Source organism: Hetaerina americana, unplaced genomic scaffold, assembly GCF_022747635.1.
Source record: "Hetaerina americana unplaced genomic scaffold, ioHetAmer1.1.p SCAF_1, whole genome shotgun sequence".
Lineage (NCBI taxonomy): Eukaryota > Metazoa > Arthropoda > Insecta > Odonata > Calopterygidae > Hetaerina > Hetaerina americana.
Genome location: NW_027286069.1, coordinates 2,036,005 through 2,062,622, shown reverse-complemented (window position 1 = coordinate 2,062,622; position 26,618 = coordinate 2,036,005). Strand labels below are relative to the sequence as shown.

The window sequence follows — 26,618 nt, the reverse complement described above, 5'->3', positions numbered from 1 at the left end:
TGCGGAACTGAAGCAATCTAAACGAACACTTGAGTGAGAGATATTACCTAATGAAAGTTTTTCGCCTGAGTCCGGTGGAAGAGTAAAGCCGAGAACAGCCATGGAGGCGATGAGAACACATGGAACAATAAGGTTGAAAAAGTAGTACAGTGTCCGTCGTCGAATAATAATGATAAAAGTAATGTCTATATAAGGTTCAGGGCAGCAATTGTAGTAAATTTCGTTCCGTTTCCCGGGAACACCTGAAATGAATAGAGAAAGAGACGGAAAGGGTGCAAAGAGACGGAGATGTTAGTGGTAGGCGGAAGAGGAGAGAACGATAAATAAACGATTTGTTCCAAAAAGGAAAAATCAAAAAGCGGAAACTAATTATATTTAAGTATGCACTTAATATCATAATTTTGTTTAGCACAGACTCCAATAATGAAAATTGGTTTTTAGCATTCATGTATTTATCAGGTATTAGTTAAACATTAGCTTAATTAGGATTGGATAAAAAAGTGCCCTTTTAAGGTTTTTTTTAAATCATTGAGGCACAGTTTTCATATCAGACAGTTATATTGCCTGCATTTTTATTTACGTATTGGTTTTAGGAAAGCCTTTGAGACATTCAATTCATTCTTTTTGTGCATGTTTATACGAGAGAAAGAAAACAAAATAAAAGTGGAATGCAGGGAATTTAAGATGATAGGATTTAGGTAAGAGATGTAGAAAAAGAAGTAAAAAAGGGCGATCAAACAAGAGGAAAAAGAGAGATTTGACAAAGAAATTGAGAGAGAGAGAGACAAATAAGGCAGATAGAGAGAGAAGAGAGAGAGAGAAGAGTGAAAGAGAAGAAGGGAATGGGATGCAGTTAAGGAGGGAGAGGAGCAGTGGGGGGGGGATGCGGGAGTGTGAAGAAGGTTGATGCTTGTCACAATGCGTTCCAAGTCTCTCGATCGCTGGTCGCCACAGCAACGCGGGGGATGATGATGATGCGAGGGCCGCGCGAGAATGAACACCCGAAGAGGAACCCCCCTCCCCCTTTTGCTGCTCAATGGTAGGCACTCACTCGGTCGCCGGCGGGCCCCTGTCGACCCGCCGGCCGGCGAGGCGGCGGGGCGCCGGGTGGTCTTTGATCCCCAGTGAAATGCAAACGTCCTCGCCACCCACGGAGTTAGGAGCGGACAATTAGGTCTACGGACTCTCCAGCGATCAGAGAGCGATGGAACCCAAGTGTAGAGAGGGCGATAGTGAGTGATTGATAATGCGAGTGAGTGAGTGAGGATGGGTGGGTGTGAAATGGGGGTGGGGGGGAGCAGGGTAGTTAGGAGGGAGGGGGGGACGGCGGCGATGAAATTAATGGAGGCGGCGGCTTAGGGGAGGGTGCGATTGGATGATTGTGGGAGGGGAGCGTGGCGGCGGGTGAGGGAGAAAGAGAGAAAGAGAGAGAAGGTGGGCAGAGTATGTGAAAAAGAGGTAAATATGAGAGTAAACGAATGAGGACCATTATAAGAGGAGATAATGCTTGGGAGGAGTGGTGGGAGAGTAGAAGGAGGCGACGGTTCGGAAGGAGAGGGAAATAGATAGAGAAAAAGATAAAGATAAAGAGAGAGAGAGAGAGAAACTGCGGGGTTGAGTTGGCAGTTGTTATTTAGTAGGAATTACACCGAAGTATATTTGGTGGCATATTGATTGGAAGAAGTGAGAAAGCTTTAATTTTTTCTGTTAGTTGTTTAAAAAACGCGGGAACAAACGTCATTGCTTGACACTTCATTCACAAATTGAGTTTGATTTTTTCCCGTAGACTTTTTAAAAGTTATGCCATTCTCGCATTTCCTCTCTAATCCTCCTCTTATCCCGATCCCGCGTTTCCCTCAAGCTTCCTCAGTGAAGTATGTAAGAAGTAGATAAGAACTGAGATTCCGGTCGATAAGAATTGAATTATTTGATGGTCGAAAGATCGATTTGGGCCTGGCGATTGTTTAAGTTATTCTCTCCTCGACTTGAATTTCGTCTTTCGACATTCTAAGAAGTGCACTCGGGATATATGAGCTCATTATTTTAGTTTTGAATTAATACTTAATAGACGAATACTTTTTTAATAAAAAGCATTTGAGAAAGAGATGATGTATTTTTGGTGTTTTTTATTAAAATTATGCGTACATTTTCTTATTAATCAGCCCTCTTACGTTGCTCTACATATATTAACACAATTATAACGACATGAAAAAGGTGCGTCTTCCAGTTTTCAACATTCATATACTGGTAACTAGGAATTCATTGTCCTCCGCAGAATTTAACTAGATTCATTATATTTCACTTAAGAATTTATTTCAAGCGATGAATTGACATCGGTGCTTGTAGACTGAAACTCGCACAAATGGGTAGGTACATCAGAAGAAATTTTATTTAAGGTTATATGTTTCAGAGACAACATTCAACGACAGAAACATTATATAAGGTTTATTGCCAGCGAGGAAGAGCTTGGGAAATCTTGCAATCCTAATACAATCTTTTGCTTATTCTAACCTTCGATGAAGAGAAAGAACAGTATTTATCCAGAATGATATCAGTTATTATAGCAATAGAAATGTTACGAGAAATTTTGCCTGACAAACTTTCCTACAACCAAAAGTTTTAAATTAGCTTATTAAATTACTAAATATTTCAATGCGAATTTATTTCTGATAAGTTAATTCATCTTTAAAGGATGTTATTTGAATAAATGCTGACACCTATTGTGGGTGTAAATTATCTGATATTTTCGTGAATAAAAGTTAATAAATAGCTTTTTTTTCTTTTCAAAATTTTCTTATCATATTAACTTTTCCAGTTTTTCTCCAGAAGCAATTATAATTCAATGAACTGTAAGAGTTTGATCTTCTGATCTGAATTTTTTACATCTAAGTTTATGAATGAATGTGTGTGATTGCTATTGCTATGAATTAAAAAGCATGTTTCAATTGGTGAAGAGAGTCATCTAGCATCTTTTATCACTGTGATTCTAATTTTTGCTGCCTAAAAATAAAATAAATACTTTTGACAAGACTAATTTGGCTAAGGAAATCATACATGTCATCTCGCATACCGAGATGTAAGAACTTCGTTATGGCCTTGTTCAAGTCACACTTTTTGAACTGTTATTTGCCTATGAATGCATAGATCTATTATTTTTTAAGCCACTAACTGTTTAGCAGCAGTTGATTTATCACGCAGAAATGAAATAGAATAGAACAGATTTTATTAACCTTCACGATGTAATCGGCACAATAGGGCTTTTTAAAACTTGTATATCAACAATGACAAAGACTCACTTAAATCATCTGTTTGTCTGAACAAAAAACTTTAAAAAATTCAAATTCCACTTGAAATGCTAGGTCACATCTGAAGTCATGAAAAAATATGCCTCTGTTTTAACCAGCATAAAATATTCTTTTTAAATACCAGAGTTTTGTTTTTAATGCAATCCACATTATTCTACCAGAATAAATTTTCGTCACAGGTCAAGATAAAACAACAAAACATAGTGAATGAAGTTAAAATTATAAGTAAAATAACTAGTTGAGGATATAACTTTTATAATGAGTAAAACATGAGTTAAAAAACTCTCAGACAGAAATAGAAAAAATAGATTAATTTCCTGGTGAATGGAGCAACAAAATTCCCTTTGAAACTGAAAATATAGCTATGAGTATTTTCCAAAAAAAATTACAATAATTGCGATCAAAGAGTGGAATCAGATGAAGATTAGAGAGGTTGAAGCAAATGTTGAAGATGAGCCAGTTCTTAAGATGAGTGAGATGGAACTGACTCAAGAGGTTTGCCTTGTCAATCAATATCTCTCTGGCAACCTTAGCCGAACACCGAGGGAGCTTTGCTATTTCTTAATTACCATGGAGCTTCTGAGCGATTCTCCTCAACATAAAGGACCTTACGAAAAAATATATATAAGTCCATTTCTCTTACCAATTGCATGATCTTTGATTTTATTGTCAACTTCACTATAATGATCGCGTCGTTAGCAGCGAGAGGTTTTTCCGTTTGAATCGTCTTCTCTATCGCTGGATCATAGCCGATACTCGCTTAGATTATCTTTTCTGCCTTTGTATTCCTTGTATATACATAAACATCAACACTTGAACGGAAAAAAATGAAGCGCTTGCATGCACAATTTCACGGAGGTGAAATCTATGACTAGATAAATGGAGTATGTCTCCTTCGGCAAGCCTGCGGACTTACATCTTGATCAGGTCCCTCTGAAACGGCAACGTAGACGTTTAAAAGAATAGGCATCTCGAACACTAAAATGCGTGCTGAAAATAAAATATAGGCACCGACATGCAACGGCCGTCATGTAGGTCGTATTTTGAATCAAAGCGGGATCAAGCAACATTGTCTTGAAGCACTAGCGTTTAACTTAAAGCTAATAGTTGTTCTTTTACTCAATTTTACACTTGAACGGAAATGCTGTTACCATGTATTAGCATAATAACAATTTAATAGAAATTACAGGAGAATAAATTTAGGCCTATTATGGTATACGCATGAATAACAAATTTTCCAATGATAATCTGAGACATGTATCACGGATTTATTTTACTGCTTATTATCCATAATAATGAGTTATTTTCGATCAAACGTTTATCTAAAAATTCAGATGGATTCAAAATATTGATACGGTGCATATAAAATGCATCCGATTAGCCTTGTCTTCATAGCACATTGGATGTTCCATGTAACCATTCGCCCATTTGTATACGTATTCTTCATGGTTGGAACAAAAAGTAATTTGGAGGTACTGGAATAGAAGTGATGCTTGTTTAATCATTCTGTGACAATGTTAAGGCCAGAGGTAGTTCATTAGTTGTCAACACATATTCAGCAAACTATTAGTTATTCTGAAAATATTTTTATATTCTCATATTAAAACCCGTTAAGCAATATTAGAAAAAGCATTATAAATGAGCGCCTTATTTATGAAGAAACTCATTACCTATTTAATTTCATTTATTTATGCTACTACAGTATAAAATTATTTAAGAAATAGCAAAATAAATAAAACAATGTCGTTATATGGGGGAGTAAGTATTTTTTTTACGATTACTGCCAGCAACTAGCTCCATTGTCTCGGCAAGACAAGAGAAAGAAAGGGAGATGAAAGTAGGACTGATATATTAGAATTATTTTATTATTGTTAAAAAAAAGGTTAGACGAGTGAGCTGATGAGTAATACAGAGGAAAAAGATAAAGCAAACTGAAACAAATAAAGTATACAAACTTAGGTTACTCGGATGTTTAAATTTTGATTGGGAGGAAAGAGAAAGAAAGTCAATAAAGGGGAAGATAGAAGAGCGATGCGAAGACAGAGACAATAGCGAAAGCGAAAGTGGAAAAGTAGAGTGCAACTTGAAGGCGGGAGTTGCAAGGAAGCGGGAAAGGAAGAGAGGGGGAGGGTTGAAAAGGGAGTGGGTGGGTGGGAGAAGGGGGAAAGTGTAAGGCTGGGGCGAATTGGTAAGAGAAGGACGGGAGAGAAATTATGTGGGACCATTAATGAGGTATTGCCAGGTTTAGAGATAGCCGCACCTTCTTATTTTTTCTGGTGCGCAAGATGAGAGAAAATAAGGTGCTAAGAGGACACAGGAACGAACAGGAACGTTTCGAATTGGAAAGGAAAGAACATTTTGAAGAGGAATGAAATCCAATTCTAAGAAGAAAACAGTCGGAAAGGTTTAAGATGACTGCGGAATCAAGTTGGTCGAATAGAAGGAACAGAGAAAATGAATATCGGTTGAAAGCGATAACGAGAGATAAAGCGAAGGGAAAAAGGAATTGAGTCAGAGTCAGAGAGAGAGCGAGCGAAGAAGTAGAATGGGATATGGGAGCGCGCTATGTGAAAATGGTGGAGAACATTAGGACAGAAAGTGAAAGAGGGATGAGGGGGCAGAACGTTGGCGAAGAAGAGAGAAGGATGTTAAGGAAAAATTTAAGAGAAATCATGGAAATGTTGTGCCAAAAATGATGCCATGGTCGATTAAATGAATGAACATTTTCTGAAAGACTGTGGACGGTATTGCATATTTCTTTAGAAGCAGAAGCAACGCTTTTCGCTCACAACAGTATTTTTCCCATTTGCGCTGGTACCTAAACATTCCCATGCCTAGAGGGTGATGCCAAAGTTTTCAGTACAAGTCGAAAACTGGTTATAGAGAAGATCAGGACGTCTATTGCGGAACTTTTCAATCCATTCGCCGAGAGTGAAAAGACGTCCGAACGTTTGCTTGCACCTTAAGGACTCTGGTCCGGGAAACAAAATGTTTTTACGTAAGAAAATCAGCAATAATAGACGTTTTACACTCAGCACCTTTGGAACAATTGATCCATACTAAGGGATTGAGTACGAATGCTATAATTTTTACGATATACTGTTTTTCGATATTCGGCAATTTATTCACATTGACTATAATAATCCGCCTGGATTGACTAGCGAATTGGTTGATCCCAAATTTGAGCATAGTTCATTTATAAAAAGGTTTATATACACTGGGTATATTTATTTATTAGTCTTAAGTTTAAACGCTTGCCGACCTTGTCCAGGACTTTTGAAACTCAATTAATGCAGAAACGGTCATGGTCATTGATCCTAGAAAAAGAAAGCGGCTCAGTCCACGAAATAAAACTAACTGTCGAAATGAGAAACCCTTGAAAGGCATTAATAAAATCTTCAGTTACGTGCATTTCAATTCCTCGCCGCTTTACTCCCAAAATTTGATAGAATTCAAATCCCAAGGTGGTCCATGGATTTCGCTCGGCATGAGACCGCATAAGACCGCAATAGGGTGAAGTATGACTCAAGCAGGACGATTTTGAAACGCACTCCTCCAGGAACATCAGAAAGAAAGTTTAAAAAAAATTCCGTGGGAGGAGAAATCGTTCGGAGGCTTGACTCGCATTGCCGAGGGTTCACTTCCTAAGAGAGAGTACAATAGGAGTCGGGTTGTTGGAGGCATCAAATGTTGGAAGATTTGAATACAGGACAATAGCTTGAGGATTTGAGCAATACAACCCGACGATTGTCTACGACTGAGACGGATTACTAATGATGGAAGGCCGGGATAAGGTCCCGAGCCCCATTTTCCAGGACTTTTCTTTCCCTTCAACGGCAAAGGAGCGAAAAAAACTATACATCTTGCAATGCATATATCTCGAAGCCCCGAAGCCAAGTTTTCGGCAGCAAAGACTTCCATTGATTCGTTGGTTCTTATTCTTTTGATATTTGGCCACATTTGGCGAACCGTCAGTCGAAAAAAGCATCATTAAATAGGGCGCTTTACTCTTGTGACGTCATCCCAATCTCTCCTTTCAAATATCTAGCCTACACTGAAGGCATTGAACAACCGTCCCCCCACAAAAGTAAGAGGTCTGAATTTCCATTCGTCTATTACATTTTACCCGAATTATCGATGTATGTAAATCTGGTCTAATATCAGGCTAACGCACGTAAATGACCCGTAGGATAAATTATCACGAATGAAACGCTCTGTTTTTTTCTGTTTTTCCCGTGACTGGTCTCAATCGCTCTTGCACTCTTTTCAGTCTCGAGAGAATTACGGAAGTCCACAATTTCTACATTCAAAACGTAATCACTGTAGTTCACAACAGTCAAATCCAATCCGACTTACGGTCGTACCTACTTTAAGTTTCCATTTCGCCTGAGAAAGGTACGAAATGCAGAAGACGTGATTTCGAGTTACATACCGTCCGTTTCAATTAATTCAGTCATTATCAAGATTGTGTGTGTGTGTGCCACGGTACATCCACTACTCCCATGCGTCCGGAACGGAAGGCCGGCCGCCGCCGGTGGGTGGTGACCCGGAGAGCGTCCCTGCTCCTTCTTATTCTCGGGGAGGGAGACTTGAAGGATTGGTGGATGGGTGTGTGGGTGGGGGGGGAGGGAGTTGGGGGGGTAGGGGGGTGGAAAGTACGACGCGTGCTCCACTTTCACTTCCCTTCCGCCCCGTGCGGCGTAGCGGTGCGGAATGTCAAAGGAAATGAATGTGGATTGATCGCTGCTGGGACCGGAAAATCGGGGCGGCGCAAGCAGAGTCGATGATGAAACGATCCGGGAGGGGGAAGTGATTTAGCAAAATCCGGGTCCTGCATACGTGGCTCTTTACCCGTGGCGCGCGCGCGGATCCCTGGGTACGGAGGAAATGCGGAGGAGAGTGCGTTGGGGCGAATCGGGGGGGGGGGGATGAATGGGGAAAAGGCGATTTGGGGGTGGGGGGCTGGGGTGTGTATGTGTGTGAACGTCAAGGCGGTTCGTCGGAACTGAAGATGGAGGTATCGGGAAATACGGACGCATAAGGTTCACAAGAAAACGAAAACAAAGTGTGATGGGTGAATATATTTTACATTCGGAGTACCCATTTTATTTGGCGTCAGGGACAGGGCGTCAGGCATTTTACTCTACGCCTCCTAAGTAAGATCAGTTTGAATTTTCGATTACTTTTGCCAGTGAAATTCCGTCAGTCTGAGGTTATATTTCATAAAAACAGAGACAAAGAATTGCCATGACGACTTTGAATTAAAACGACCATTGATTTCTCTTGCATAATAAAAATGCCAACTCAATGTGGCATTACATCACCGGTGACGCAGACGAGGACGCACATGGAAGTGGGGCCTTCAACAACCACCCTTATTTTAAAGAGCTCTCCTCCGAAGAGAATGACGACTCGGGAAAAGTAAGCGGTGACATTGTGTGGCACGCAAATGCCACAACCACACGGGAATGTAACCATGCCATGCCCTCTTTCTCCCCCCCCCTCTCCGTCGTACTAGTCTCCATGTTCTGCTTTTCAATCTTTTGCGTCGCATGAGATTAATTGATCGGAGCATTGTGATGGGGAAGTTTCTCAATCCGCGCGTCCCATTGTGCCGATCCCTCCCGGTCACGATACGACGAGGTTCCGCAATGCATCCCCGGCAAAACTTTGGCGCGGGCGCCCTTGGCTATTTCCCTCGAATACACTGACGAGTGTGGAAATGTCAGAGAGAGAGAGAGAGAGAGAGAGCGAGAGATAGGCAGAGTAGAGATAGATAGTGACAGAGGTTAGAGAGCGACGCTTAAACAAAGACGGGGGGCGGGAGGAAGTAGGGCAGAGAGAGAGAAAAAGGAGACTAGAGCGGGGGGAATGAGAGAGAGACGGGGGCGTGGCTAGACGTGGGGATAGGGAGAGAGAGTGGAAATAAAGAATGAGGAAGAGAGAAAGGCCGAAACGATTCGGAAAAAATGGGAGAGAGAGAGAGCTGAAGTTGTAAGAGGATGAAGGTTTCGCTCGGAGGTGTGAAGGCGGTTGCGGGCCAAGGGGCGGAAGACAGAAAAAGGCCATTGCGCTGCGTCGAGAGGGACCTTGAGGCAAAAGGGTTTGAAAGAAGACTTTGAGGGGCGAAGGAAGGGATTGCAGAAGCAGTGAGAGAGTGGATGGATGTAAAGGGCACACTCTGTGGGGGTATGGCGTCTAGGGGGGGAGAAATTGAGGTGGGTGGATGTGGTTGAAATCCGGAGGGGTGTGTTCGAAGGGGGGGGAGGCGAGGCGATAGACAGAGAGACAGAGAGAGAGAGAGAGAGACAGAACGTTAAATTCCGCAGGCCTCCGGTGGTGGCGCGGCGGCGCCATGTGTCCCGGCTCCACCGCTTGGCACTCTCCCTCGTCCTCCGACAAGACTTGGCCTTCTCTTTTACCACTCTCGCTTGAGTCTTGCTTTTTCTTGAGTCGCTTGAGTCTCTTATCTCTCACTCTCTTTCCGATTCTGCTTCAGCAATCACTTTTTTTATTTCTTTTCTCATTGGTTTTACTAGACAGACATTGTGGCCATTTTCCATTTTTATGTTTGTCATCAAAATAATTCTTGCATAAAACATGTATGCAATTTGATGATACAATTGATTTTTTTTTATTTTCGACTTGCTCAAAATCGCTTGACAAGGAAACAAAAATGACTGAATTTGTTATTGGCAACACCAATAAGCTAGACTAGAACGAAAGACAGTATGCGCGCAAAGACGGACTTCATTGACTTGAATGTAGCTGCCATCTATCGGGCTTTCCTCAAACCAGATCAGGCCTGTCGTTTAAAGAAACGTATTAAATATTTCAGCCATATACAACCCCGTTTTAGCAGATGGCTACGTCCCCCAAGCAAAGGGAGCTTTTCTGAAGGTTATTTCTCAAGTGCAAAAGTGACTCAGCGGAAATGAAATCTGAACACTCCAAAAATTTAAATGTTAACAAAATAGGACAAGGCACTCATAAATATTTTTAAAAATCCAACAACTTTTTACAATGTATCGTGATTTTTGACTAAGTTAAATGTCAGTTCCAAATTATTTTTCACATTGTCTAAAAAGTTCAACAACATATTCAATTAGAATATGTGGTAATGTCAAATTTACTGGCACTATAACTCCTTCTACTCATTACTTGACAAATTTTTTAAGATTGAATGATGCACCATCGTCCACTCTTTAAACGAATTTTTCATTTGAATTTATGCAATTACTCAGACCAAAGAAATTGATTATTTCTCCCGATTTGGTGCAACATACTCTCATTAAAATATTTTTACCGATCCATACTCTTGTGATCGAGTTGAGTTACCCGTTCAAAATGATCAAGCAAATGATAAGCCACTCAGCTTAGTTATAGCGCGCGTTAGCCTACCTAATAGGTCCCACTCGCCGTTGGTGATGAAACTGCTGATGTCGCCACCGGTGTCATCCTGCAGCTGCAAATCCAACTGGAAGAGGACGAAGAAGAACAAAAGATTATTTAATTGTTTAGCCCTCCAAAGCTGTGCAAATAAAGAGACCATAGCTTTCAATCAAATCCTTAAAACATGTATTTTAATATATTTACATAGTTTGAGTGAATTCAGACACAAATTGAATCAGGAAAATAACGAAAAAATCATGTGCTCATTTTGCATGTAGTGAAGTTTTGCGGATGGCAAAAATCAAAATGCCCTCAAGTTGGGCACAGATAGACGCGAAGAATTATTATTGATTGGCCCGACTTTACTATAGTGAAACATTTGAATGGAAAATGTAATCAGGAGTAAGCCAATCAGAATTCACTTTAAACTTCACAAAATTTTGCGTGAAGGAAATATTTGAAAAAAAAAGGTTAAGTAGATTTGACTCTGGATGTTGAGCGTTTAATGCACAACGTGCGCTCTGTTTTGATTTCCATGAATCTCCAAAAAGGATTATTCACATTACCTTATACGTTTTCATCTTCTCATTCAGATTTTTTTGAAAAAAGTTAATCATGCAAACATGTTTCTCCATCTAAATAAATGACCCGATCATCTAAAGCGAAGTTCTCAGAATGAGACTTGCCCCTCCCCTTTTTAAAGTCATTCCCAACGTTATATTACAGTTTCGTGCGTTCATGATTGCATTTTTATTTGTTTATTTATTTTTCAATCAACGCCTTTCTACTCTACACAAGATACCTGAAAGCCGTCATAGGTCCAGCTACCAAACTTCATCTCACAGCGTTGGTCGTCAAATGGGAACCAAGTAATGTCTATCTTGCATGTGCTCTTGAAGATGCCCGGAGGAACGTACAGGCAGCTGCCGTTATTCCTGACCACAACGTTTGTGGGATAGGTCCCGTCGAAACCCTCATCGGCACTTTGGGAGAAAGGTTTGAAAAGTCGAACTCTCGTTACCCACAATGCCACACTGGGATGGCTGGCTTCTGACCCCAGGGGAACCACCCGCGCGGGTTGCCCGAGGGGGGGAGTGGGGGCCAGGAGAGGGGCTGCCCGTCCCCCCCGGGGCGGGTCCTGCGGGGGCGATCATTTGGGGCCGAGATCCGGGCACATCCCCAGGCCAACCAACCCACACTTCACTTTGACATTCCTTTGATTATTACTGTTTACTTTTCTTTTTACTTCAGTACATTACTTGTTTGAAAAAAAAATGTGCGCTCAAAAAGCACCAAGAAAGCCAAAAAAACTTCTTCATTACATTGACATTTTCACGAAATTTTTTTATTGGTGAGTTTTCCGATGCCATCAAAACTTTTGGTTAGAACATGGGATTTGAGATTGTAATATTTTTTTATATAACATCAGCATTCATGTTATTCATTCAGAGAAGGGAGATCAATAGTTCAAACCATCTATGTTAATTCAATTTAGTTTCTAAGGATGTTAAAAGCTGTTAACATTATTTCGGTTAGAGTAAACCCCGTTTTTTAAGTGTTGTTGATTTTTGATTGATATTCTTTGTTTATATTTGATTTGTTTTAGAGGAGGTTAATTTGGTGGGACTATCATCGTATATCTTCAGCCCAGGAGGAGACGCTTTGGGGTGTCGAGGCGAGCGAAGGGGGGGAAGAGGGGGGGGGGGGGCGTGTTGATAGTGGGGGCGGGGGTGGGAGGGCGTGGCGGGGCGAAGGGGGGCGCGAGGATGGACGAAACGGGGGGAGAGGGAGGTGGGTGAACCGCGGGGAGTGGGGTGAGGGTGGGAGGGGTGGGGAGGAAAGGATTTGCGAAAGGGTTTTAAGGACACTTTCTCTTCCCAGGGCATTCATTGCCTTTTAGGGCTCCATACCCCCAACACGCCCCCTTTCCATTACGGGGTCGTTGCCTGGACCCATCTTGACACCTGCTCCAGAAAACAAAAGAGCTTTTGGTCATCCTTCGAGAGGAGCAGCGCCCACAATGGTTTTAATTACGACATCTATTCTGTCACTATTTAAACACACACGAGAGTTCCTCGGCAGGAGTAAATTTATCAAGACGCCTGGGGTATAAAAGTGTCCTTCCATTGGGATGTCAGGTGAGGTGTGTGGGGGGGGGGGGTGGGATGTGTTTTGGGGGGAGAGGTATGCAGGAATGGAAGGGCGAGAGGGTGTTGTTTGCGGGAGTTTGCGGAGGAGGAAAATAGGGGAGGGGGCTGAGGAAGAGTTCAATGAAGGGATGAAAGTCTCGGCGGGGGAGGGAGGGCGGGGAGGAAAGTGACTTAGACGAGCGAGCAGCCGCCCGCACACGTCACCGTAGTGTGCGCAAGCTCGGATTATTGAGTGAAGGAGGCCTTGCTCACATTCACCTCCGGTTTTCATTCTCCCTCACTCCTCCTCCTCCTCATGCGAGTTGACGCGCGCACACCACTCGCGATTTATTTGTAAATTACCCTCGGGCGGGAGGAGAAGGAGGATTAAATTGGCTGCGCGCGTGCCCCACAATTAATAGCGAGAGCGTGTGAACATTTTTAAGAAAGGGGAAATAAAGAAGGATTTTAAAGGGAAATATTCGACAGTTGGGAGTCTTTTAAAGAATGGACTACAAATAATATACTTAAAATGTACGACGTCGCGGACTGTGATTTAAGCTTTTAACTCGGCGTGATTCAAATGTAATCTTTTGAAATATTTCAAGCATAGCCATGAATATTTTTTTAAATATATTTTTTCGGATGAAAAAGTCATTTTTCAATCACATGCTATGTCCTCCAAATAATATTTATCAGATGAATAAATGTATCATAAAATAAATAGTTCGGCGAAAAACAAAACAAAGGAGAACATATTTAAATTGGATACCAATATCTAAATTCTATTTTTATAAATCGTGACTGATGTTTTCGACAGACAACGGAATGCGCGAGTGAACACTTAAACGTTTATAACAGCAGACAGCTCTCCAGGAGGCTATTTTTTTAACGGCGAGAGAGGTCCCAGGATTGAAATTTGTTTTTCCGAATACCACTGATATTTAATGTATGTCTGTCCTGTTCAAAAGCACAAGGACCAGTGGGAGTGAATTTTGAATTATAACGGCCGACGCCTTGGCGAAATAAATATATTTTTTTAACGTAGGGATTCAATACTGGGAGACATCCGGTGTGAAATACGTAGAATAAGAAGTTGGGGTAAGGAGGAAGTGGCCGAGGGCGATGTATGTTTGGGATGGGTTGCCGTGGTTGAGGGTGCGACGAGACGGGGTTGTGGGTGGGTGGGGCGAAGATGGAAGAGAAGGGCATAATGGGATTGGTCGAGTGGAAGTGGGAGGCAGACGTGTGGACGGGCGGATGAGCGCGCATGATTGATCATGAGGGCAAGCGAGAGAGATGAGGGCCAGATGGATGGAAGGAGGCAACCGGCCATGTTGATTTGACTTACTCAATTTGTGTGTTTGACCGACAATTCATTGCGAATTCTCCGGGCCGGAAGATCTTTTTATATCTGCCGCTCACTTTGCATTTAACAATAGTTCATGTAGAACATTAAAAAACTAAACTTCTCTATTGAATCTCCATAATGTACCCATACTTCCCAGAGGGTTTACATGCGATGCGTTAACGACAAATTTTCAGCCAATATATTGCACTATTTTCAACGCCATGGCCAGAATCTCTTGGAGGTAGAAACTACATTTAACCATTACGCCTCACCAACCTCAAACGCTCATTTCATTGAATGATATTTGGAAAGAAAAATGATTTCTTGTTAAATTTAAGCACCGGAAGCATCATTATTATTATATTTATAATTCCTGGAGTATTATCCCATAAAAAATACAACTCGTATAGTACTGCTCCGTCTTTCTTGCATTATTTCCTTTTAACGCTGACGCGCACCGATTGGAAATTTAATTTTATTATTAATATGTCATTTTATTGTGATTATTTAAAGTTTGTTTTTAAAATATTTATTATTTATACTTTAGTTTAATTTATTTTAGACGCAAAAGTTTAATTATTTTATTTATAAATACAAATATTAACTATCGACTAAAAGTTATTTTTTATTACACGAGAAATTTTATTCATTATCCCCCAAAGGTTAATGCAACAAATACTAATAAAGAGGTTAATCAGTAAACTATTATCTATTATAAAATGAAAGATTTTCAAACGGGCAAGCGAGACCAGAAATTATTAACGAGAAGAATATTTCCCACCTGTTTCAAAGTCAATTCGTTTAATCTCGCGATAGTTCCAACTGAGGTATACTGAGTTATATTTTAATATATGAAATTAGCAATATCGCAATTTTTCATTAATTAAAATGATAATACAAGGGACAAAAATCCTTATTAGAGGGCACAAAATAGTAAGAACATTAAAATCATATTCTTTGTCTCCAAAAGTGCATCCAAGTTGAATCAAGTTTTTCAATAAATATAGATAAATACATTTCTGATCTAACAAAGACATAAACACCCATTTTCAGGGGAAAACTTTGACCTGGTCAAAGAAAAACTTGGTAGAAAAAATCGTTTTTCCCATTACGTTACTCTTCAGTAAACTCGAAAAGTAAATTCTCTGCCAAGCATTGAAAAGGGTAACACTATTTCTAGGGTGGCGGAAGTGTGTCGGTTCTTGTCGATGGATGTGTGAAAGCAAAAGGGAGAATGTTCCATCGAGGAGATGAAACTCTTTAACACCTGGGGAAGCCTCATTTAACATTATAATTACAGGCAGTGTAATGTTGGCTACTGGAGCCCGACATTATTTAACCATTTCCTAAGGGGAAGTGGCATGAGCGGCGGGGGGAGGGGAGGCTGAAGGAGGGGGTGTGTCTGTGTGGGGGGGTCAGGGGGCGGGGGGCTAACTATGATAGGAAGATGAGAAAGGGGGTGAGAGAGTGAAGAGCGTTTGTGAGTGTGTGTGTGAGTGTGTGAGAGATAGAGTGAGGTGTGTTGGTGGTGGTGGGGGAAGGGTGGCGAGGGAGGGGGTGGGAAAGGGTTGGGAAAGGGCATGTGTGTGTGTGTGTGTGGTGGTTGGGTGCCAGGCCTCAGAGTGGGTGGCGACGACAGTTTGACGGTGCTGCGGCAGCGAAGTGGAAAAGAGGGGGTTGGCGGGGGGTGTGGTGAGGGGGGGGCGTGTGGAGAGATCACACGAAAAGAGCGGGCGAGCAGGGGAGGGGGCGGAGGGGGTGTGCGAGGAGGCGAGAAGAGGGAGAGCGAGCGAGCGAGCGAGTGAGTGAGTGAGAGAGTATGGGGCGTATAATGGCGGTGCACGGTTGGGAGGGCGTTAAGAAAACAACTTAAGTGGTTGTGTGCTACGTGGTGGTAGTGGTGGTGGTGTGTGTGTGTGTGTGAGAGAGAGAGAGTGAGAGAGAGAAGGAGAAAACTAGAGAGAGAGAGAGAGAGAGGTGGGGGTGAGAGGGATGAAGAATGCATAAAAGGGATAGCAAGGCACCCTCACCCTTTCCCCCTCATAAAGCTGACTTTGGCAGTGACACGAGAAAACAAAAATAAAATGCACGCAAAAAATACTCATCTTATTTTTTTTGCAGCAAAAAATAATTTAATTAAGGCAGCAATTAAACAATCCGAAATGTTTAATCATTATTTCATATTTGTTGAATGCCTTCGTACATCTTGATGCACGACTGAATTCGGAAAGGAATTTGATAGCGTGCTCCAAGGGTGGTCACAGCCAATCGTCATGACGAGGGGGGGAGGGGCGAGAGGGCTGTTGGGGGGAGGTAGAGACTCTTGGGTGCAGAAGGGGGTGCAGCGAGTGAGAGTGAGGAGGGGGTGCTCGGGTGGAGAGGGGAGGGAGAGTGAAAGGGGGCGTGGGGGGGAGGGGGATGATTGTGTCGGAGCCCCACCTTCGCCAGCCGGGCGATCCAGGGTGTCCCCTCTGACCGGGCCGAGAGCGCAATGATAGTGCGGTGGCCCATAATAACGGCATCTGACACTATTCGTACATTGCCACCGAGCCTGCGAGTGAGCGTACAGGCGGCAGATTGACTGACTTGACTGACTACCATGGCCAGTGAGAGAGAGAGAGGTCCAGTGACGAAGACTGAATGCACAAACACGGGGATTCTCGTCAGCCCCTCTCATGTGAGCTGTCCTTTCATGGTTCTTGAAGCAAAAAAATTGCCATTGTTTCACACACGAGTATGTCTCCCTAATTTTTTTTTTTAACTGCTAACATTTAAAAATGTATTTAATGCAAAGTATGCTGTTTTCATTCATTTATGTATTTTTATATTTAAGTTTAGCATACTCTTTTTGGTATGGTAACGAAGTTTTTAAAGGAAATGGTAAATTCATACTTTAAACAGGAGAGAGTGCAATGGAAAATATAAATGTGCAGACATCATTTAAAAAAAAGTAAAATAAATAACATACGATAATTATGACACAGTGATAATTTTTCTCGTTAATGCATATTATTTTTAAGTTAAAGACTGAAAAGAGCAGATGGTTATGTGAGAAATTTTTTATGTACTCTTGACATTAATTCACGAGGTATTATTAGTGCACAACTATGGAATTAAGCCACAACAATTGCAAAAGAAGCGGAGAATGGAACACAAAACAGGTCACACTTGGGCGATCAAAATATTGGGGAGGTCATGAGAAAAAGAATTTAGTCCACTGCGAGGGAGAGAGAGAGAGAGAGATGGGACGAGTGTATGAGTGAGAGAGAGAGAGAGAGCGCAGAGGCGATGATGAGGAAGAGAGATATTGGACGGAGAGGACGAGAGGGGGAGGGAGGGAAGGATGAGGAGGAGAGAGAGTGATGAGCAAGGGGATAACAAAGGACATGTGTCGGGGGTTGAGGGGGCCGGTGGGGGAGGGATGGGGACGGAGAGGAGGGAATCTGAGTCACGAGAGAAGGGAATGGGTTCGGAGGGGGTCATGCCGCCATTCTCTCATTCCGCGACCCATTGTCGCTACTAAAACTTTTTAGAAATTCCGATTCTCTTTAAAAAAAGAAAATGTAGACACGTAATGAGTCTAATTTCTATTATTACCCCTGCATTTACACTCGTATCGAGGCCAAGGATACCAAGCGATATCAACCACATTACGTGCTTCATAAATACTGCCCACGTGAAACGTGAATCAAGCATCGACAGTAGGGAACCGACGACAGGAATCTGACCGGATCAACGTGGGCATTGATCATCAATAGGCCTAGTGAGTGAAGATGCAGGAAGTGAGCGGCGACAGGAGGGCGGATGGGAAGGGAAAAGGAGAGGAGGGAATGAGGGGCGAGTTGTGAACGGGAATGGTGAATCCAGGAGAGAGATTTGAAGAAGGGTTTATTTGAAACAGACACGACAATTTTATGCCAATTTGCTTCGTTTCCCGAACTCAAACGGTTTGAACTCGAGCTTGTTCCACGAGGCACATGACGTGACCGAGCCTTAATGACCTCATAGAGCCAGAAAGACCCAGAATTTTGGTGAAAAATCCTGCGGGAGGACTTCCCAAAAAAATCGGTCACGTCGTGAAGACTCATAAGGCTCAAACCTAATTGGGGTTAGGCATCGAGGGTGGGTGACAGATTCTAGGAATGGAACGGAAGGAAGAGAGGACCACCACAGGGTGGAGTGGTTGAGCGGGACCGGATACGGGGGACAAGTCATCCAAGGGTGGGGGTAGGGACGGATAGATGGGGGTAGTGAAAGGCGAACCGGGAGGAAGTGCTTTCAGTTTCAAGACACAAGGGCAGAAGGGTAGGACGGGTAAGGGAGAGGGGGAGGAGGGAATGTTGGCAGGAATAAGTGAGATATTGAGGAGGAGGAGTAGAAGTTGAGACTGAATCGAATGAGGTTAGAGTGAGACGACACTCCAGCCATCAACTTCCCTCTAACTCCCTTTCCTCCTTTTCTCTCTCTCTCTCTTCCTCTCTCCTTTCCCCTTCCATATTCTTCCCCACCAAACCCCTTCCATCTTCCCGTCCTCTTTTTTTTCTCTCTCTCTCTCTCTCCCTCAGCGTTGAATCCCAAAAGAAATTTTCCTCCTTGAAGCCGCGGCGCGGTTGGAACTCTTCCAAACCGCTAGGCGTCTTCCCATTTCCCTACAACTCGCAGAGCACCACCCACCACCCCCCACCCCATTCTCTCCGCTCTCACCCTCCCTCCTCCACCTTTACCCCTTCCCTGTCCCTTACAACATCCCGTGGGCCCTTTTAGTGCTGGAAAGATCAGGGGTGCCACCTCTTCACTCTTGTGGAGGCCCACTCTCCTTCCTGTGGAATATTTACACAAGGTATTTTTAAAGAGGTCCTACTAAGGTGGTATTATTATTAAATTACACGTTCTCTGTTAAACGAGGGTGCAGGAGGTGAACACTGAATTGATCAGTATCATATTCACTCCGCCGGACGCAGTTTGCGTTACGATTGTTGAACCCTAGAAACATTTTTAATGGAGCAACACCAACATTGATTAAGGATTTTTTTTAAAGAGAAATGGATAGCGGATAGTCGGAAGGTAGATTCAATTGTTAAATAGGTTAACAAAATCAGAAAAATCACACATTAATGATGTTAATTATTATATTAAAAAGCTTTAGATTTAGGTATGTTGGAACAGTAAGGAAAATAATCCACATTTAGAGCTTAGAATTATAAAAGAAGACTCCTGGGGATGAGGTGCATTTATTTAGATGCTTGGTTTTCTTTTTCAAAATGTGGAAATATAACAACGACAGTCACATATTAATGTGGGGAGACAATTTAAAATTCTTAAAAAATGAATTGCACCTGACGAGGTGCAACTTAAGTCCCTGGAGGGCATGAAAATTAGCGACTAAAATATGAAATTAAAAAAAATAAACTAAATAAATTGAATGAACATAAGTACATTGTTGGCAAAGTGTGAGATAATTGATGCTCATAGCTTTCAAGAGGACATAAAAGAGATTATATTATGGGGACGGTGTAAAAATCAACAAAGCAATTTTCGTAGGGTACAATATGGAGGGGAAAAGGAAGAGGGTGAGAGTGGTGAAAAGAAAGATGGGAAACTCACAAAAAAAGAGAGAGGGGGGGAGAGGTGTGGAAGGGAGCGCCGAGGACCTGGAGTGGGGGGAGGGAGGTGGGAATGGTGCGACCAGGGGAAGGGTCGCGGGGAGGTGGGAGAAGCCGGGGTGAGGGAGGAGGGATACGAGGGCTTCGGAGGAGGTTTCCCCCGAGGTACGCACTTCATTTTTTTGTATGTTAGAATCGTTTCGTGTGCTGGATGGAAGTGTTTCGAGAGATTATTTTTTTAAAGCATAACAGGCAATTTAGGGGCTCGTGATTTGTTAGGGAAAACCGAAAGGAATGCATTCAATTCCGTTCGGACGTTGCGTTAAAATTGATTTTCGCTCAAGTAGACCAAAGTGTGCAGTTTATTATTCTTCAGGTTTGGAAAGTTTTATAGACTGTTCTTGTAGAAATTAATTTTCCAACATGTCTATCACATTCAAACATTTTTACGGGTATTTTCAGGTGGTTATTAGTTATTTTCCAAGGATTTTTTTGAGATCATTATCAGCATCATCATTTCAATTGTGTCAAATTCACCACATTATCTCTCCCGGGAAACAATAGATTGGATGATTTAAATTTATATTAGATCATGATAGTTCCCCAGCCTCGTCTACAAAGAAGCAAGAGAACTCAAAAGTGGTGAGAATAATATTTTTTTGTTTTCTTTGCGTTCAGGGTTTTGATTCTTTGTGCAACTGACATGTTACATGGCTCTTGAATTATTGGAATCCGATACAGTGTAACAAATTTTCGGGGAAGGGGAGGAGGCGGGAAGAGGGATTGAGCACACACGGAAGCGGAGGTCGGTGGATGTTTGGGGTGGGGAGCGGGGGGGGGGGGAAGGAGGAGAAGAAGAGTAAGGGGGGAGGAGAGAGGGGGACCAGGGGTCATGGGGGGGGGGGAAGGAATTCTCAAAGGAGAGTGAAATGGGGGCCGCGTCGGAGTAAAAGTGGATGGGGTTGCGAAAACAAAAAAAGGTGACGTAGAGGTATAAAAGAAGTGGCCACGAAAGAATAAGAAGAGGTCTTTGGGCTGGGGGATGGGGAAGGAGGCACGCCGCCGCGACGAAAGGGGGTGGAAAGGTGAAAGGTGGAGGGGATAGGGGAAGAGGGGACGATAGAGGGGGGAGAGCGAGTCGAAGCGGGGTGATAAAACTGTGTGTGTGGATGGGGGCGGTGAGGGGAGGGTGAGGCGAGGAGAGGGAGGGAGGAGTGAGCGACGGTTGGTTGCTCTCGGGCAGTAGAAGGTTGTTGACGGGGGGGGGGCATAAGATAAGGAGAGAACTTAACACGAAAAATAGGCTCATGAGCGGAAACTCCAGCCCCTTCCACATCGCTTATGAGAACTGAAATTCATTAAACACATACAGGAAGATGAAAAACAGAACCTACATACCATTTTTCCCAGCTGATATTTTGGCACCGGCTCATTTAAGTCCAGTAATATGCAACATAGTTCTGTAAATTATTAGCGAAAAAACAATTAAATCGCAATTCATGGATTCTACTTACTTTTAAGTCCCGAATGACTGTGCTGGAATTTTTGATTTAGTGGGGAAATTTTCACATGGAGTCCTGTCCATGCTGTTTTTATTTTATTTTTCAAAGAGACCAGAAGGTTGAAATGCTTTCTTCATCTCTGTTACTGGTGTAGGTTTTGTTGAAGATAAACAAACAAGTGGTGCCATTACTTTCGCTCCCGAGAACATTGCATGTCAATCAATGATTCCGTATTTTTTTTGGGTATGAAATTCACAGTTTAAATATATTTAATATAATTCTTCAAAGTGACATAATGAGATCATTCAACTCATGTAATCATTGTTATGTAAACCTTAATATGGTAGTCCTGTTAAAGGAATAACAATTCATAAAAAAATTACGATCTGGAAAATATATTGCTCTATAGTGTGGCAGTAGGTGAATGAATATGCAATTTCATCCTGTTGAATAAAAAAACGTAATTAAACTGTATGGATTTTGCTAGTATTTTTGAGCAATTTTTTCTTGAGTTCCCCTTCCAACGTGAGTTACGAAGATTTCAAAAGGGATATGATTTTGACATTCATGTGTGCAAATATAGGTCTCCAAATGAGAAAAAAAACATGATATTAGCCACGCCTTGTACCACTGAATGTTTCTCTTTGCATTCTATTATCCACTCTGCATTCTTCCCCTCATTTTGTTTCTCCCAGTGCCTTTCTTTTTCTCTATTTTGCTACCCCCGTAAACTTGCTATTCGGTCAAGTCCCGGAATCTAATCTCCTTAATCACATCCAATCTCCCTCTAATATCCCTCCGCAGTATCCCTCCACTTTGCTCCTCTCACATTAATCACAGTGCCCTCTTCTCTGGTTCAATAACCCCTCTCTAAACCCCATCCTCTTCCCTTTTCTACCTTTGTCCGCCCCCACTCCTTATCACGCCTCCAGTTATTTCCCCGGAATTCCACGAGATCATAACAATAAAAGGATCAACCGCTTCGACCCTTCCTCTGCGCTAATATTTTTTCAGCTTCAACGGATATTGAGCTCATCATTTTTAGCCCCTGACCAATCCTCTCGCACCCACTCCGATAGCTCTCATTTTTTTATAACTGCTACACGTCTCGGACAACATATTCCCAGGTTCATATATATTTTCATCCATTGCAAATATTTTGGCTTCGGTTAAAATACTCCAAAACTTCAGCAGATATCATAATGACAAAATCATCAAACTCACTCATATTTCCAGGAGACATCGATGTCTTTTCCCTTTTTCGCCAATCAATCCCTTTAATCACCACACTTTCGGGCCTCCCTTTACATCGGAGCCACAAAACTTTGATCTATTCCGCGATTGCCATTCGATACATGCGAGGAATCACAACCTTAATTTTCCCTCCGTCCATCTTAAAGTGTTAAACGCATATTTTCTGAGCAAACAATTGGATAGACCCGTGCGGTGGGGCCCGAACGTGGGAAGGGGGGACCGTCGCCCCCCCCCCCCCGACCTTGCCACCCCTTCGCCACCTTGGTCGTCCGTTCTCATCCCCCATGTTTTCCCTCAATCACGCGCCTCTCTTCCCCTCTCCCCCTCACGCCTCCGCTCAACCTCTGCGCTCTCCGGCTCTCCTTTCATCCTGCCCCCCCCATACCCGCGTCCCCCTTCAATCCCCGACCCCCCATTTCGCTTCCCCCGGAATATCCCTTCGGCCCTTCCATCTCCTGATCGTCCTCACCCACACATCTAACGTTACCCCCGCCACCTCCACCCTCTCTCCCCTATCTCTATCCCCCTGCCCCCACGGAGTCCTCCATCTTGCCGTCAAAAACGCCCCTTTGGCTATATCCCTTATCGCCGCCGCCCCCCCCTTCCCCCCATCCCAACCAGCTCTTCTTCTCTCCTCGTTCATATTTCATTAAGGTAAGCGCGATTTACTCCGGGTAAACCGCGCACCTGCTCCCGCGCCACCGCCGCTCCCCCTTCCGCGAGACCGCCATAACCCCCGCCGGCTTCACCTCCGCTGCCCCTGGTATCCATTTTAAAGCCTTGGGCCATGACACTGGTGGTTCCCTCATATAAAAAACCCCGGCGTCTTAAAAGACTCTGACTACCATATTTGGCTTGGAATGAAATTATCCTTATTGTACGTCCTGACGAGTGGACTCCCGCTTTTAATAAAAAATGTTGCCCTCAAGGGTTTTCATAAATTATTTTCACCAAGTCGAGAATCCCTAATTCATCAATACTGAAAACCTGTCATTCATCATTTTGTTATTTCAAGGGAAGGCTTAAATCCATCGGCCTTATTCCCTATTCTTCCTCCTGTCAAAATAGTTCAAATAACTCTCCTTTGCATAGGTTAAATGATTAAAGAGTGCCATCAGTGTTCGGGAATTCCAATTAAAGGCATTTACGTCAAGGTTTGTATTAAATTTCATTTCACTCATTTCATTTACTGTGATTAGTAAATATTCAGAAAATGTCCGTATTTTAATAAGTCTTTCTGGATGGACATAACTTCGAGACTTTTTTTGCATTTTTTGGTTAATAAAAATGTAAATTCATATCTTTCCGTAATGTGCTTCTACATATAAATAAAATGTTTATTTCACAGATTGATTATTTATAAGAGTAATTTAATTATATTAGAACATTTTGTTTCATGAGTTTAATTTGATGTTTTTAAAAATTTGCTATTAAGAGGTGCCCTACTATTGTGGTTTTTTTATGGTTTTTTAAGGCAACAGAATATTCTGTCAACTCTTGGTTAGTCTGATATACCATTAATTCATCCTCGTAATCATATGTTGAATGAAATGGTGTATAAGTTGAGAAAGCATGGAAACAGCCACCAATGCAAACCGAAGCTCACGCAACTCAAAATGCTGTAGTGCGATAAAATATTCATGCATTTTCTTTCTTTTTGTGACGAAAATTTAAATTTAGTTTGTCAAAGAGAATGTTGCAGAAATGTGTTCTTACAAAATATCCACTCTAACATACTAAGCCGTGAAATTCTCTTAAAATATAAAAATTAATTTTAAGCAACAATTATAAATGCTTCATTTTTCTATAAATATGCATGTTTCTATAAATAGAAACGCAGAATATCAATCTGAATTCCAATATAATACATAACCACAGAATTTTAAAATGGAGTATTGAAACTTACTTTGAATGAACAAGATAAATAGGATTCTGAAAAGAAGAAGTTAAACATAAATCCAATTAGAATTAAAGGCATATTTCACTGGCGTTTCACTGAAGTAAACTCATAATAAGTATTTAAACACAATTATTAGGCCTGGGGTTTACGGGTAAACAATAGGCACACCAAAAATAAAAAGATTGCAACCCAGGTAGACCCTCTTTCTCTCTCAAGAGTGAATTGGTCATTAAAGGAATGACTGCTCTTCAATACCGCACAAGAGGGTAGGTATGGCACAATTGGTTCGGTAGGTATAACAACGGTTTCCCTTGCCCAGGGACAGGGTTTGATTCCCCGCAGTAGCGAGTTTTTAAACGATGTGCTGATCTCCAAGTGGTTAATTCTTTAAGAGTGCTAGAGTATCGCCCTTCATTCGTCGAATGGGGCGTTACTCCACGTAAAATTTTGACATTTTTAATCAAGAGCAAGTCAATTCTAAAAATCTAGATTTGTCCACACCCTTGCTTCACTCCGGATAGAAATCCTACTCATCCCCTTTTACCAATCTCAAATGGCACCATTGGCATCAGTTAACTCCTTTTATTTTCCTAGGGAATTATCATAATTAGCGGTTCTACTAGAGCTCTTGTATTACGGTTATCCTCAATTTTCACATTCCTTGACTTAAGAACAGTTACGATCTAAATCAACTGGAGTTGATCAGAGAGAGAAACCAGAAATTATAACCCAGGAAAACCTTAAATGTTTTTCGTTCATTTTTGAAAACAATTCGCGTTGTTTAAAAGGTTGCCTTAAGTTTGCCTTGAGCTCATCTTTGGCTGGATTGCGCACTAACCCGAAGGATTGGCAAGCTAACGCGCAGGTCTCCGCAGGCATAAATCTCATGACATGAGCATCCTCTTGTTCTAAGTTTTGAGCCTTGTTCCAGCCGGGAAATATTTTATTTCACGCACGGCGCAACTTCTCAGCAATTAAAGAGTTCCAAAAAATCCTTATCCGGAAGATTCTTAAACATCCGAGGCGTTAGAATGGGATCAGTTAAATTGCAGATGTTCTTCTCCGATCTGATAAAAATTATTGTGAAAATAAAATGGACATTTCCATTTTTTTTTAAATTATCTCCAAGTATAGATTTCTATAAATCAAATCAAAATTAATGTTTAAAGTGACACTACACAAATTTTCGCGTCTAAATTTTCAAAATATGCCCAAAAAACCCTCTTAAAAAAACATTTTCCACAGTATTCAAATCAAGATAAAATAGAATTCGCTTGGATGTTTCCACGCCTGTCGCAACCACTTTTCTCGGACTTGTAATTTCGACCCCGTTACAAACAGATGGCCTTAATTGCTTAATATGAACTGCTATTTGCGTATGCAACATTCGGCCCACACATTACGATTACTCGATCGATCATGACATAACCAGCGACTTAGTTTGAAGAATGAATGACGAAATAGCGGGCAAGGGCGACCGCCCGCGTTCATGCCCTCTCTCTCCCCGCTGTGTGAGCGGAAATTCTCACGAGAACAAAGGCATCGATCGGATCATGGCCAAACAACAATGCGGAGCGGAAGCGCCGGGGCGCCTGCGCCGACGGTACGGAGGGATGGCAGAGGGGGCGTGGGGTGAGAGTGACGGGGAGGGAGGGAGGGGAGGTTAGAGAGGTGAGCAGAATGAGAGAGAAAGAGGCTGCGGGCGAGAATCGCGCTCCCCGGCACCCGTGCGTGCGTGTAGACGCGCTGCTCCATCACACGCATCCTCGCAGCGTCGGAGGCCTCTTAAAAGAATCAGTGAGCGAGGGGGGACCGGAGTCACTTCGACCTCCTACCTGTTGTACATGAGGACGTCAGGTTTCCATATGCGATGCGGAGGAATCCGGAGATCCTTGACGCCCCCGAATTCAGAAGAGTTCCAGCGAAGGTTAACGTCGTTCCATTCCTGTGGCGATGAAAAGAGGGCGGGGCGAGAGGAGGGGGGTGGTGGGATGAGGAGGGTGAAGTGGTGGGGAGGGAAAGAGAGAGAAGGAGGAAGAAATGCGAGGAGAGTTGAGGTATAAGAGGGGACGGAATGAAAAAGTGTGTGGGGGGGGGAAGGGGCACGATACGGGTTCGCAGGGAGAACCGGGCGAGGCCAAGGCGTAAATCATTAGGGTTCGGGAGGTAGGAATGTTAGGAG

General features: G+C 42.5%; 1 protein-coding gene across 1 annotated transcript in view; it reads right to left on the bottom strand.

The window, feature by feature from the left end:
- Positions 1-26,618, bottom strand: part of LOC139687496 (neuronal acetylcholine receptor subunit alpha-7-like) — a 152,817-nt gene that overhangs the window by 47,446 nt on the left and 78,753 nt on the right. Inside the window, exons 4-7 of the mRNA XM_071584685.1 lie at positions 26,272-26,381; positions 11,500-11,680; positions 10,707-10,782; positions 48-242 (exon numbers count right to left, since the gene is read on the bottom strand). Of these exons, the coding sequence (XP_071440786.1) occupies positions 48-242; positions 10,707-10,782; positions 11,500-11,680; positions 26,272-26,381 (562 nt within the window). The remainder of the gene's footprint in view (positions 1-47; positions 243-10,706; positions 10,783-11,499; positions 11,681-26,271; positions 26,382-26,618) is intronic.